The sequence below is a fragment of the Electrona antarctica genome (assembly GCF_951216825.1).
Source record: "Electrona antarctica genome assembly, chromosome: 18".
Lineage (NCBI taxonomy): Eukaryota > Metazoa > Chordata > Actinopteri > Myctophiformes > Myctophidae > Electrona > Electrona antarctica.
This window is the reverse complement of record NC_136799.1, coordinates 21,014,991-21,030,075: the sequence shown is the minus strand read 5'-3', so window position 1 is coordinate 21,030,075 and position 15,085 is coordinate 21,014,991. Positions and strand designations below refer to the sequence as shown.

The 15,085-nt window shown below is 43.2% G+C and overlaps 1 protein-coding gene across 15 annotated transcripts in view; it reads left to right on the top strand.

The window, feature by feature from the left end:
- Positions 1–15,085, top strand: part of trim9 (tripartite motif containing 9) — a 43,261-nt gene that overhangs the window by 17,227 nt on the left and 10,949 nt on the right. For 10 of the 15 annotated variants that reach the window (XM_079527834.1, XM_079527846.1, XM_079527844.1 and 7 more), the window contains exons 3-6: positions 239–361; positions 12,130–12,240; positions 12,850–13,003; positions 14,741–14,886. In XM_079527834.1, the coding sequence (XP_079383960.1) occupies positions 239–361; positions 12,130–12,240; positions 12,850–13,003; positions 14,741–14,886 (534 nt within the window). The remainder of the gene's footprint in view (positions 1–238; positions 362–12,129; positions 12,241–12,849; positions 13,004–14,740; positions 14,887–15,085) is intronic. The other 5 variants (XM_079527837.1, XM_079527836.1, XM_079527833.1 and 2 more) reach the window with 4 other exon arrangements.

Genomic DNA, 15,085 nt, shown 5'->3' with positions numbered 1-15,085 from the left:
ACACACACACACACACACACACACACACACACACACACACACACACACACACACACACACACACACACACACACACACACACACACACACACACACACACACACACACACACACACACACAGGCCAGGGAGGAGGGCGTGGACATACAAGGTGTCCAAAATCCAAATGTGTCCCGATTTCCACTGTTTGGGAATTTTGTGAAAGACGTCTCCAGTACATTGCTATGTGTGTGTTCCAGGAGAATGGAGTGGAGTTTGAAGCTTGCCTGGTGGCACAGTGTGATGCTCTCATTGAAGCCCTTAACCGCCGTAAGGCCCAGCTGCTGTCCCGAGTAAACAAAGAGCACGAACACAAGCTGATGGTGAGTAAGCATGACTTGACCCAGAGCAGAGTGTGTACGCGCGTGCGTGCGTGCGTGCGTGCGTGCACACATTTGCACACAGATATAAACACACACACACACACACACACACACACACACACACACACACACACACACACACACACACACACGCGCATGCAAGTGAGTGAGTGACCATAACCATGGATCAAACACAGCCTTGGGCCTGGTCTTTTATTCTGGACATTACAATTGTAATCTACTCTAGTATAAGATACTGTAGCTATTGTAGTGCATGTTGAAATAACAGAGCTAAGTGCCCACACCGTCGTTTACCTCAAGCTGTTTGCGGCCGACCAAACAAGCACAATCGTCGACGGTAGAAGAGCAGGTGGGAAGGAGGGAGGGGCAGGGGGAGGGACAGATACACACTTGTGCTGAACAGCATCCAATTTCATGCCTGGTTGGTCTGTAGAATTAAGGTTCCACCTGCAGAGGTGGTTTGAGAAGGATGGGTACATGTGGACCCACTCATAGACATACTCATACACAGACATGACTGCACATGTTCTCTCTCATGCACATACTGCAGTTTGAATAAATATATGGTTATACGTAACCTAATGTGTCTGTGTATACTGTATGTACCGTCTGTACTGTATTTTAGCTGTGAGCTAGTGATTCTTTAAATTAAGGGTGTTTTCTGTTAAAGATGACAGGCTTCTCAGTGAGGCGGGGGAACGGATATTCACACTTCTGATACATAGGAATTTTTAAGTGGACCAGTGCATCTGGTCTTGCATGGCAGCCAGCAGAATGGTGGCTCCATGTTTGGCACTCACTGATTCTGACATGTCACTCACTGATGCATGACATGTCTTCCAGTGATAGATCACAGTCACAGTCTTTATTCACTCAGGGATTATTGCTCCAATTGCAGCGATCTCCAACGGTGTTAACTGTTAAAGGACCACTTCACCACTTTTCAACCTATCTTCATATAATAGGTCCTCACTAATAATCATGAAAAAATGGTGCAATTCTTTTCTACTCAGTCTGTGTCTCATAGGAGGGCTGTGGGCAGTTCAGAAACCGTCTTCCAGTGACATCATCGATGGGGAATACAAGCTAATAGAAACTGCAGGCTTTCTAGTCCTGAAAAGTTGCAATGCGAAAATGGAAGCCATCGCTCTCACGATAATGAAAATCTAAATATTTTTGTAAAACAATCTTGTTTAAAAATAAAACTGCCTAATGATGATGTCACTGAAAGACGGTTTCTAAACTGCCCACAGCCGTCCTATGAGACACAGACTGAGTAGAAAAAAATCGTGCCATTTTTTCATGATTATTAGTCAGGACCGATTATATGAAGATAGGTTGAAAAGTGGTGAAGTGGTCCTTTAATGATGCCGAACAGATAATGGCCGATTCTAAAAACACATAAGTGAGACTGAGAGAGAGATGAAGCAGGGACCCCCACTACATATTGTATAAAATTGTGTTGCAGAACTTTTACATACAGTACACATACAATTACACACCCCATGAAGCCTCGAATTCATGGAGATATTTTAGTTTTTGTTGCATTCCTAAGCCAATAATCTGATGCCCAGCGGAGACTCAATGAGCCTTCGTAGATCTGCTATTTTTGGCTAATATTCCCTTCAGAATTGGGATGCTATGGTTCAAGAGGTTAAAAAAAATAAACATTCCTATCACACAGAGATTTGTCTTCCCCCTGTAGTAACTTTGAGGAGCCCCTAGGGGTCCTGGACCCCCTGTTGAAGACCCCTGAGCCAGATACTATAGTAGTTGATACAGTAACATACAGCACATTAAAACTAAACTACAAAGCATAAAATACAGTAGAATAATAGCACTTATAAATAATAACAGTAGATTGACCTAGCATCTAGACAACTACTTAAAGCCCCAACTGTCGTCAGTACTCCAGCGCTAATGATCCATACTGAAAATGAATTAAGTTGGCCAGCAAGCTCTACCAGATAAAATGAAACGATAGGTGTCAATCCACTGCTGACTCATTAACATTTCAGAAATGCCAGCCTTGAGTCTTCACACTCGATTGGACACAGAGCACCACATGTTGAAACCGTACACCACTTTCCGCTAACATTTATTTCTTTATTTCTTTATTTCTTTATCTATCACATTGTGTCAGGTATAGGATACCTACTGGTTGACAAGTACCACTGTCTGTAGCTCATAAGCGAGATGTCTGTCCCGGACAAGTGGGGATTCCCTCTTGAACGAGTAGTATAACTTTTGTCTGCCATGCGAGAGACAGGTTTGAATGTTGACTAGTAGGACATACATAAAACGTATGGATTGCAGCTTTATTTTAAGTACATTCACATAATATAATAATAGAATGCACAATATGCTATAATAATTGCAGGACTTCCCTTCATAGTGTACTGCAAGATTCCCAGAGGAAAGGATTAAGAGGCCCTTACTGTGCATGACATGTTCATATTCAAGCAAAAAAGCCTCAAGTCTGTTTTTGTTCTCACGGGCTTGTTGCCCCTGACTTAAAGTCATTTTACAAATGTGGCCCCCTTTCCTAATCTAATTGAATACCCCTGGGTAGGATGTGGAGATGGTGCTCAGCATTCTCTCTGAGATCTGCAAGATCAGTGTCTGTACCGGCCCACTCCACTGGCATTAAAGGCTTTGGGCATACTGTTGAAGTGGAACCCATCCCCTGAGCCACAGACGCGTCCCACTACCAGCTAAATTAAACACTCTGGCCTTTATTGTGTATGACTTTATTGTGGGATGTAGGACTGTCTCTGTATCGTACCAACGGACCAAGGAGAAGGCCTGTTACCTGTAGGACTGTCTCTGTATCGTACCAACGGACCAAGGAGAAGGCCTGTTACCTGTAGGACTGTCTCTGTATCGTACCAACGGACCAAGGAGAAGGCCTGTTACCTGTGTGTGTCTAAGCCATATCTCCCATTGAGCCCCTCAAAGCCCTGCTGCTGTCCCCCTGCCTCTCCCTTCCTGCTCCATGGGACAAACCCACACTGACGCCAAAGCCCTGTCGTCATGGTGACAAACATGGTGATACATGGGCTTCTGTTTTGATGCTGTGTGGAGGCGAGAAGTACCTCAATACTTATGAGTCAGGTCCATTTTGACACATCATCAGGAAGCCTGGAGTTGTTATAGTCGCCCCTAAGAGGTGTCTAAAGCGGACGCTCTACAATTCTTTCTCACTTCCTCAATAAAACACTTGTCGGTCCGGAAACCATTTATCTCCTCTTTTCAACTTTTTATGTTTTACGCAAATTATTGCCTTATACCCAGGGAGCAACCCCCCCCCCTTTTAGATTGTTGCATTTGCCCTGCCATAAAAGGTTGGCCACCAGAAATAATATCTATGACCCAGTAAGAAGTAGGAACACAACCTATATGGACAATTTAACCCGGTCAACTTGCTGCTGGGCAAGATGGGCTAAAAATGCAAACTTAGTGTCTGGACCCCTAATTTGCATATTTCCAAGATGGACGCCACCCGAAAATGAGTTCTACAATGACCTTTACAGTGACAGCTGACTATTAAAGGTCCAGAAGGTCCAGACACACCCAATCATAAAGATTATAGTATTCTATTGAGTTTCCCATGCCCATGAAATAGACACCAAGTTTGCATTTCTAGCCCATCTGGTTCAAAAGTTATCACCAAAGCTATTTTCTCATAGGGGCCAATATTGAGGTGGCCATATTGGATTTCCAGCAAGTTGACCGGGTCATAGATATTATTTCTGGTGGCCAACCTTTTATGGCATGGCAAATGCAGCACACCCCCCTTTGCCCCCTGGGTACTACTTCATCCTGCAAGAGTGTCAGGTGAAAGTAGCAAAATAGCAGATTTACAAGGATGCAATGAGCCATGATGTGACACATTAATGCTCTTTTTGCTACTTTTGAAAATATTATGGAAAATATGGAATTAAAGTTCTATGTTCTCATGTGCTTTGTAAGGGGCACTAGCCCCTCCTATGCCCAACTTTGTGTGTGTGCGTGTGTGCGTGTGTGCGTGTGTGCGTGTGTGCGTGCGTGCGTGCGTGCGTGCGTGTGTGCGTGCGTGCGTGCGTGCGTGCGTGCGTGCGTGCGTGCGTGCGTGCGTGCGTGCGTGCGTGCGTGCGTGCGTGCGTGCGACTGTGTGTCCCTCCTTACAATCTGGGATTGTGAAAATTGTGTGCAAAGCGTAGTTTCAGTGCAGAGAACCCACCACGGATGAGGGGCCCTGCTGAGAGCTGATTAGAGTGATACAAAGTGAATCGTAAGGCTCACTGTGTCTCCCTTTCTCTCCCTCCTTCTGCCCGCTGTGCTGTTTGCTATTCGATACGTCTTCTCAGGGATTCTTTAAGATCAGGCCTTCGAATGAGTACAGCTGCACCTCAGTCTATTCTTATTTTATCCCGTAATGATCCTAGTGTCTTTGTGGCCAACCTTCCTGTGGCTCACTCATCTGTGTGAGACACTCTCTCCCTGTCTGTCTGTGACTCTTGCTCAGTCTCTTTTGCCTAATTTAAACTTTGTGGCATGATGGTGTCGCTCGACAAATTGAATTCTGAATTCCCTATACTCTCTCTCTCTCTCTCTCTCTCTCTCTCTCTCTCTCTCTCTCTCTCTCTCTCTGCTGGGGTTCCCCCTTGTCCCCATGGGCTGTCAATGTGAGACTTTCTCCAGTCCTGCTCATTAAAACACAAGGAAACTTCTGCAGTGTATGATGGATGAAGATGACCCCAACCGTGTGGGAAATAAATAATAATGTAATGGGAAATAAAGTGCTGGAAGCAAATCTCAAATGAATAATTCTCTCACTATATAACTGGAGTGCTTTCATCACATCAATTCAACCTCCAGCAAAAACTGTTTATCTGTACATTGAAGTGAGAGAAACAGTGAAATGCCAACGGTATCTTTCACACTCATTTCCCCTGTCTACATAAAATGCTGTGCAAATAGTAGAAGAGCCTCTTCTTAAGGATTTGTTACAGAATAATGTTTTGGTTTATTGTGATATTGGATGTCTAGTCTAGTTTAGGTGACTAGACTAGACATCTCATTACCTGGCTACAGTATATGAATCATAGTGTCCCCCTTTTAAAATAGTTTAGGTCACTGTCAGTAACAACTGTAATATGACATACAATGTTCCATTAGGCTTACTGAATAAAACGGCATCTGTACCTCATACCAGTTTGTCTAAAAATACCACTTTGCAGATCTTGGTATTGTTACACAGATATTTTCATTCACTCTTAGGCCTACTTTGTTTTCTTTCTTTAACTTAGAGGCCAATTATTTCTACCCCCTTTTTCTCTCAGTTTATTTGCCAATCAACCCACACATACTGAGCAGACGCTCAGTATCAATCAACCCACACAATACCCACCCACACATTTCTGTATGACCATTACTGTCTGGCGCAGCGACAAACATTGGCCTCCATAAACCATACGCGGACCAGGGACCCGAACACGGCCCCGGCCAAGCCAGACGGTGCTTCCAAACCCCGAAGCCAAATTCCAATACCCAAAATCTCGGCCACTCGCTCACTCCCACTCGGTCACTCCAGCATGCCAAATTATGGTCAAATTGGTGACCTGCCGAAATATGTTACCATCTTGTGGACTGCACACAACTTACATGGAGGTTTTTAAATACATGGCCTAAATACCGCTAGGTTGAACTCTGCTAATGAACAAACTGCAACGATTTTCATTCAGACACTGACATTATGTGATTGTCTACACGATTGTCACATATTTCAGCAGGTCACCAATTTCACCATAACATCGCCATGCTGGAGTGAGCGAGTGTGAGTGAGTGAGTGGCCGAGATTTTGGGTATTGGAATTTGGCTCTAGGCTCCGCGGTGGTAGACAGGTATTTTACCCCTGCTCCACCCGAGTGCCATTCATTCATACACTGTGTAAATACTGTGTGCTCACTCAATACTCATCACTCAAGTCTATCGGTTGATTAGCTCTGGCTCTTTTACTCTTTACTGCTGCTTACCTGTAATTGATCATTTAAGGTGAAGTACTGTACATGCAGGTGGTCAGTGGTGGAAAAAGTGTTCACATTTTTTACTTAAGTAAAAGTATCAATACTGCAATGTAGAAATACTATAAAAGTCTGGAATTCAAGTGCAAAGGTATTGGTATCAAAATGTACTTAAAGTACCAAAAGTAGCATGTGACGTACTCATATACAGAATATCCCCTCCCGCAAAATGTCCCTACATGCTCTGTAGATCTGATATTTTCAAATGGACGAAATGTATATAGCCATGGTTGAAGTGGTTAATTTAAGTTTTATAATAATAATAGAAAGTAACTAGCAACTAAAGTTTTCAAATATTTGTAGAGGAGTAAAAGTACAATATTTGCCTCTGAGATGTAGGCCTAATAGAGAAGTGAAAGTACTGAAAACTGGAAATAAAGTAAAACATACCTCACAATTGTTCTTGAGTAAATGTACTTTACACCCCTGCAGGTGGTGTCTGTTATACTGTATACTTTTTTAACTAATAGTACCGGTAATATTATGCACTGGTCTACTGTTCCCCAAGCCAAGGACCTGGCAAAGTAAAGTGTTAGTAGATGTTTGGAGTATATCTATTATGGATATAAGCCTGTACTGCTAAGAAGAAGAGGCAGGTTAGGAGACTGCAGCCCACTGTGGTGTCTGAGTACCGCAGTGACCTAATAATCACAGCAGGCAGTCACAGCACTGAAGCAATTACACTTTACAAAGAAAGGCGCATAGTCCATCATCTCCTTCTAAAATGTTTTCTGTGCATCTGCCTGGAGTCTGGTGGATGGCATTGCTGTTAGGTGCATGAGTCATTGCACATTTTGTACACAACCTACTGTAAGGGACAGCAAATTGTCTGTGAGAAATGTAGATGGAGAATATGTTGGTGGATAATGGGGGAGCGGTTGTTTGTGAAGTCTTAAGGTCAAGTCTCCTGCTCTCCTGTTGTTTTTGTTTTTGCCCAGTCGGAAAGTGTCAGAGTGGTTCTTTTGAGTTGGAGTAAGCTCCCTCAGTGATGTGCTTCATCACCATGACAACCACATACAGATTATGTCTGGGAGAGGTTGAGGCTCCTTTCTCTGCAAGCTCCATTCATCTCCGTCGCTGCAACACGGACAGCCTCGACCCCATTCGCACACCCACCTCCCTGCCCTCTGCTGCTGTCCTCTTCCACAGTACAGTGGCGAGTGCGCATGTGCATAAATGAATGTTTGCATCTGTTAGCACTGATATATACAGTATGTTTGTGTGTGTGTGTGTGTGTGTGTGTGTGTGTGTGCATGTGTGTGCGTGTGTGTGTGTGTGTGTGTGTGTGTGTTCGCGACTGTGCGCGCGCACGCGTTTGTATCAGCCTCTTAATAATAGTTAAGTTATACTGTATTAGAGTGCTCCATAGATAACAGCATGCATACTCTCTTAGTATGCAGGTCTCTCTCTATCGATCTCCTCTGACCTTTCTGCTCTTACTATATTCTCATACTATCAGCTCAGACCTGTAGGTTGAATCAGACTCCCTCAACCCATTCACCCATTAGCAGGTGATCAGGAGGCACAGTGAGCTGATTGTCATCATAAAAGAACAAAAGAAAAAAACCGTCAGGAACGCTTAGTGAAACTGCTGATATGTGCATGTGCGTTGAAGTCGTCTGCTCAGTGAACTGAGAAGTTTGAACGTGAAATGGAGGGCAGGAGAGGTGACTTGAGTTGAGTGGGTCGCATAAGGAGAAGAAGGAAAAGAGAAATGGAAGGCAGCAAGATCAAGAGGACAACAGGGAGAGAGGAGAACGTACTTTATACGTTGCTGATGTGTCTCTGCATCAAATCCACCAAGAGACTAATCTCACCTAGATCAGGAGACCTCAGCCTACCGATACGTGTGGGGAAATCTAAGTGGAAGGTAGTTGCTAGAACAGCAGCCTTTACGAAACTATGCCCACTGCTTTGAAAACCAATCCTGTAACTGTCCCTATCTGAAGGACTGACCTAAGGACTTTGGGATTGGTTCTGCAATGCAGTTTTATTCCCACACAATTTTAGGAACAAACTGTGGAAAACAAACTGCATTGCATGTTTGTACTTGGCAATAAAATAGTTAAGGATTAACTATTACTAAAATGTCTTCAGTTTTTTTCTGTTAATAATGTGTGTCAGTGGTGCAGGACTATTTCTGTTGCAAATCTTCTGGGTCATGTAAGGAGAGAAGCAGAAGACAGATGGATGGAGGAGAGGACACTATTGTCAGTTCCAGGATTTTCTTCTGCAGCAATACTAATTACAAAACAAATGACAAATTAGAAGGCAAATTACAGACACATCTATTGGTAAATGATGTGTGTGACCTGTGCAGATCAATGTTGGGTTTCCTGGTCAATCACTGCTTCTAACTCTAAAATAACCTACATGTATGTTGCTGCGAACCATAACATGGTTGCCCATAATGTTATTACCCATCTGGGGACAATAAAGTGGATCTGCAACTCCAAGTGATTCCAATTGTGATTGTAAATGCAGTGGGAGGTACAGTAGGAAGAGATGGGGAGACATGGTGAGTGTGTTTGTTAAATAGGCTGCGACAGCACAGCAGTGAGAACTACCTCCTGGAGCTGTGCCAGGCCACTGCGGGGCAGTGTGGATGGACGGTCCTGGCTTGACACAGCAGACCTCCATGGCACCTGACCACGGACATGGGGCCAGATCATCACAGTCCCCAGGGGGAGGCAAGTCTCAAAACCTGCTGCTCCCTGTCGCAGCATGATGAGAGAGGGTCACCGCCGTGCATGTGCTGTGTCCAGATTGATTACAGTTTATGAAAAGTGGAGGATAATGAGAATATGATGAGCTGGGTCAGTGTGTGTGGTACGGTGTGTGTATAGTGGTGTAGCATGGTGCCACACCATGAAATCATTCTCATTTAGTTCCCTCTCCCTATCCTTCTCTCTGGGTCTCTCTCTCCTCTTTCCTGTCTTTCTCTCTCTCTGTTGCCTAACAACAGTGATTTGCGCTGACGTCAGGGATCTCCATATATGGGCATGTTATGTGACCTCGAACTCTGGTCCCGATGTCTTTCACGAGAAACCGTTGCCTAACAATTCCAATTTGCACGATCAGGGCCGATTTGCACTGACATTGGCCTTGGACATGACTGGCCCGCAATAGACACGCCACAAATTGAACTTTATATAGTAAATCATGCTTAGAGGAGTTAGAGATTGCATGGACCATTGGACCCATGCCATTATCACATTTGAATTAGCGTTGTCTGTAAGTATAGGTTTGTTACTTTCTTATATGGGGTGTTAGTAGTACCGATAGTAATGATGTTGTAACCACTGTCTCCTCAGTCAACAGTCATTACAGTAATGGTAAATTAGGTACTACAGTGATGATTACAGTGCAATTAGCTGAGTCTGTATCTACTTACGATTTACAATTTATAATTTAGGTATTTAACAGACGCTCTTAATCCAGAGCAATTTACAATAAGCAAGGTCAACCAACACAAGATAATGCATCAAATGCATAGAAATAGTAATCTAGGATCATAGGTAAACCAAGAACCTATCATCAGTCTAACAGTAGAATATCCCAAAAATATCTATAATCTGTACATTGAAACTATACACACTATACTAAAGTGTGTATAGGTTTCCTATATTGACTAGGATGCCAGGTCAACAATCACTATCAGTAGCATTGTACACTTTGTGCATAGTTAATGCAGTTCCTTCCGCAGTCTATCAAAGCCTAAATTATACTTTGTCGCACAATGGTGTCAGACGCTAACAACATGGCACGGAACAGTGCTTTGTTAGCTGGCTTGAAAACTGTTATTTCTAGTGAGTGACACCGTCGACGATGTATGTATTCTACTCAAGCCGTCTTTACGTATGCTGTGTCAGGAAATGGTCAGATAGAGGCTTTCCCTCTCACAGCCCTGGAAGCATTCAGATAAAAGTGCTGAAGTTACTGTTACCTAGCAACCCTCAGTCCAGCACCTCTGCTGAGAGGATGCTCTTTGGACATCTGCATGGGTGTGTGATGAAACAACATTTGGGCTGTCATGCAATGAGGGAAATCTGTACAGCAGCTAGATTTCTATTTGTAATGGGCTCGTAGCTAGCACCATACTTTATGCATAATCATATGGGTGCTGCTGATGTCAAGTGAATCCTTGGTGGTCAATGTTATGAATGTTTTTGTAGCTTTGTTATTAACCGCTATAATCATGGCATTCGTATGAGGCATGTCATTCAAGGCGCAAATTGTTTCCGAAATATTTCTACAAGCTTTGTGAGCTTGTAGATCGGCTATTTTGGGAAAGATCAGACAGATAACAGATATTATAAAAGTGCATTTGGGTCAAAGGCTACATGATATACAGTAGACAAAAATCAAATCTGCTCTCAAAGATGTAAAAGATTTTGTAGACCAGGGAGGTACTAACTATAGCCTCTTTCAGTCTGGAAACGGCAATAGTGTGGTGTGTCAAACTGTATATTCACTGTTGAAAGATTGCATATTTTCATTCACATATTCACAGTTGATAGATAGATGGTAGATAGATAGATGTGCATGCATTCCCCAGATACTTCCTGTTAATTCATGTGGTTGATAGTCTGTACATATACTGTATCCATATGCACTGGCAATATACATTACAGTAATCTATATTCATTCGTATTTCATATATTTAATTATTATATTGACTGGTGATAGACTGTACATTTGGTAACCCTGTCATTTAGAGACCCAGCGCAGATGTCTTGTGTGTAAGCCTGTTTTACTTTATTTTATTTTCTCTTCCTGTGTTTCACTCTTACTGCTATTGCTACCCTGAATTTCCTCCTGTTCCGAATGTCCTGTTGCTGATGCAAACATGAGCAACAGGAGTGATTGCCAGTGTCTGTTAACCCAACCCCTCTCTCCCAATCTGTGTCAAGAGTCAAATGATTATCAATTATAGAATTCCAGTGCAGTCTCATTATTGGCTTTTGTCTTGACCCACCTTATTGAGATTCCCTTCATCCATCAACACTTGTGTTTAATCATTGTTTTCCCACTCTCATTCCATTTGTCTTCTTTCTGTCTCAGCCACTACTTATCCACTCTCCAATCCCTCCTACACCGCCTTTCTCTCATTTTTTCCTTTCCTGTGCTTTTTTATCACCTTTTCCTACATCCTAATTTCTGTCGGACACATTGCTTCTTCTCTGGTCAGCTGATGCCTCCATTTTATCTTCACTGTATGTGTCGGTACCACAGGACAGCTGCATACAGTGTACATGATACCATTCTGATTGCAGTCATCATTAATGACGGCTTGAGCTTACATCAATTATGTGTATGTATCAGGAAATTAAGAAAACCTTATATTTAGAAAACAAAGCAATACTGCCTCATCAACGTTGGTGTTGTGACTTTTGTGTCAATTACTTCCATGAGAGGGGGAGAGGTCCAATGGAATTAAGAGGTTTTGTCCGAAGCGCTTTTTACTATTTTCATTGGTTCAATCATTCTCGAAACAACACACAGACGTAAAGGGTGTTCAATAGCACTGATTTATCCAAAACAAAAACGGAGATGGTGGTTTCCTCCCGACAGCAACGAAAATATTTATGCTTCATTTCCCATAATTCACTTTGTCTTCTATATATTCTTTCTTCTCCCTCCTTTATCCCGCTCTTCTTGTCTCCCTGGCTCCTGTCCCAGGTGGTACGAGACCAGATCTCCCACTGTACAGTGAAACTACGTCAGACCACCGGACTGATGGAGTACTGTCTGGAGGTCATCAAGGAGAACGACCCCAGCGGCTTCCTACAGGTCAGATGTCACTTTCCATAATGGGTTGTGGAATCTCCGATGTTGAATTATTTACAAGACGAGGGTTGTCTTTTGGAATAAAGGGCTTAGGTAGAATTCATGCTAGGGTCAGATTATTTCATGGCTAGGTGCTCTGATAAGAAACTTTTGATGTTATGCACAGAGTCTGTGTAGGCATAATGTACTCATTTGACTAGCTTATAATAGTTTTTATATTTAAGGTATGGCATTTTCAGATTTTAATGGATAGTGAAGAGGAGAGGTACAAGGAAAGAAGGGTTGAGGCACACATGTCACGAGTAGAGCAAGACCGATATGCCTATATTTTGGCCCATTATATACATTTTCTTTAAAACTTTTTGGACGACATTGGTATCTGCAATTAATTGTATCCCTTTTTACCACTTAATTTCAACCTGGCATCCCTATAAGTAAAATGTTAAAAATTGATTCATGTCCAAAATCGGGATCGACATCGGACCCAAACTTCTGGCATGAGAGAAACCCAGTGAGTTGTCATCATGTTAACAGCACACTGACAGGCCTGGAACACACACTGTTCACTACAGACTGGAATGGAATTGTGACCATAGTTATTCTTTCTACCAGATCTCTGACGCCTTGATCCGGAGGGTGCACATGACAGAGAGCCAGTGGGGGAAGGGAACCCTCACTCCCAGGATGACCAGTGACTTTGACCTGACCCTGGACAGTGGACCGCTCCTGCAGACCATCCACCAACTGGACTTTGTCCAAATGAAAGGTAGAGAGGAGAAGTTGTTCAAGACATTAATTATGTCAGGTGCAGGTATCTTAAGGAGGATTATACTATAGCCATGTACTCATTGGCTGGCAGCTGTCCAAATCAATCATAGTCAACAGCTAAATCACCCTTCTTGTTTAACATATCATGAGCATTGATTTAGAATCTAAATCAGCACAGCTGCACAGCTTTAGTTTGCTGTTTTTATATGAAGATGCACTCTCTGTAATGGGGTTTTTGTCATGGAATTTGCGTCATGGAGTTTGTGTCATGGAGTTCTTCATCTCCACATTGTCTGTTACTTTCCTATTTGGGAACAACCTGGAATGCATTACATAAGACCCTATAGACTGTGTTCGTGTTTCTGATGCAGAGAATTCCCCTGTAGTGCAAAGACATTTTCTGCATTCACATATCCCTGCAGGCTCTGTTTATATTGTGAACAATAACAGATGGCATCTGAGGTGATAATGTGTGTAGGAGGGAAGTTCAGCATGACCTGCATTTAGTTTGTGTTGTCAGTCCAGTTTTGTTATACGTACAGTATAGGCTTTGTTATACGTTGTCAACTTTGCCAAACAAATACATAGAGAAACAAAACGTATGTAGGCCAATCTCATAACTAACATATTTGATAGAAACTCATAATCTTTTAAAATCCAGATTTAGCTGATATGTCTGAACATCACATCAAAACCGATTTAGCAAACAGCTGTTCTGAGTGATGAGAGAATAGGGGGCACTTGCCGCCCGGGCCAGAGTCACTCAGTCACCACTCACCATGCTATGTGTGCGGGCGGTACTTAGAAGCCCACACGGCCAGGGCTTGTATGGAAATCAGCCGTTTCCCTTCCCTAGTTCAGCTACAGGATCACTGTAACGCACCTGGGATTGATTTAACGTGTAGAATAGATTTTGTACGTGGTCTAATCAGAAACCAGCCAATCAGAATCTAGAAGTATTGGGACTAACCGTTTTAGAATGTACAAAATAAAGCCTGGGATTAAAAATAACATGCAACTAGCGGACGGAAATAATTTGTTTTCCCCCCAATGCAAGTAGGAATTGTGTGAAGAGAATGGTGAATGGTAATTGTTAAACAACGCTTTTGTCGTTTTATAGCTTTGTAGCTGCAGTTGAAGCCAGCTCAACTTGGATTGTAGCTTTGTAGATTTTGTTGCAGCTACAAACATCGGCCGTCGCTTTGGTTCATGTCGCTGGTTTCCATTGAAAATTGATGGTAGACCGTAGCTTTGGATCTGCCTGTGTTAATGCACCATCAGCAATCATTCTCCTTTCTCCCACAACCACCCGCACTGGGTGAGTCTATTAAGTCTCTTCCTGTCAGCGGTTGAGATGCTGCAGCCCCAGTGGACCTCTCCATAGATAGAAGATGGCTGGTGCCGCCACAGAGTAGGTCCTCAGGGGTGCCCCCTGCCCTCCAAAAGACCTGGGACTCCTCAGCAGATACGCTCTGCTGAGGATTGAGTGATGTGTTTCAGCCACAAAGGCACTAAATTAAATTCAACCGGTCCTTTACTTTACTGCACAGTCATGTCCAGTGGGAAGTGTGAGTGAGTGTGCCGGTTTTTGTGCACGTGCACAAGCCTTCCATATCGCAGCTGGGTGTCACTTGGCCTGGTTTTTCCCGCACAGGAAAATCTTCAGTATTATTTTATCCATTTGTTACTCTGAGTTAAATGAACTGTCAGGATTTTACTGTGTGCCTCCCCTCAGTCCCAGCGGCTCCCATGCTTCAGCTGGAGGAGTGCTGCACGCAGAACAACAGCGCCACGTTGTCATGGAAACAGCCGCCGCTCTCCACCATCGCCGTGGAGGGCTACATCCTGGAGCTGGACGATGGAAGCGGAGGAGCGTTCAGGGTAGGGGATCATTTTTTCACTTTCTAGATTTTTAAAAAATGTTTAAAAATAGAAGATGTACAAGCTCTGTATATCTGCTATTTTTGAATTGCCAATACATAAAATATGGATAAGGGGGTTAAAAAGATTGTGATGTGGACCCCCTCAAGGACCCCTGGGGGTCCCCAGATACCATTTTGAGAACCACTGCTTCACTGCA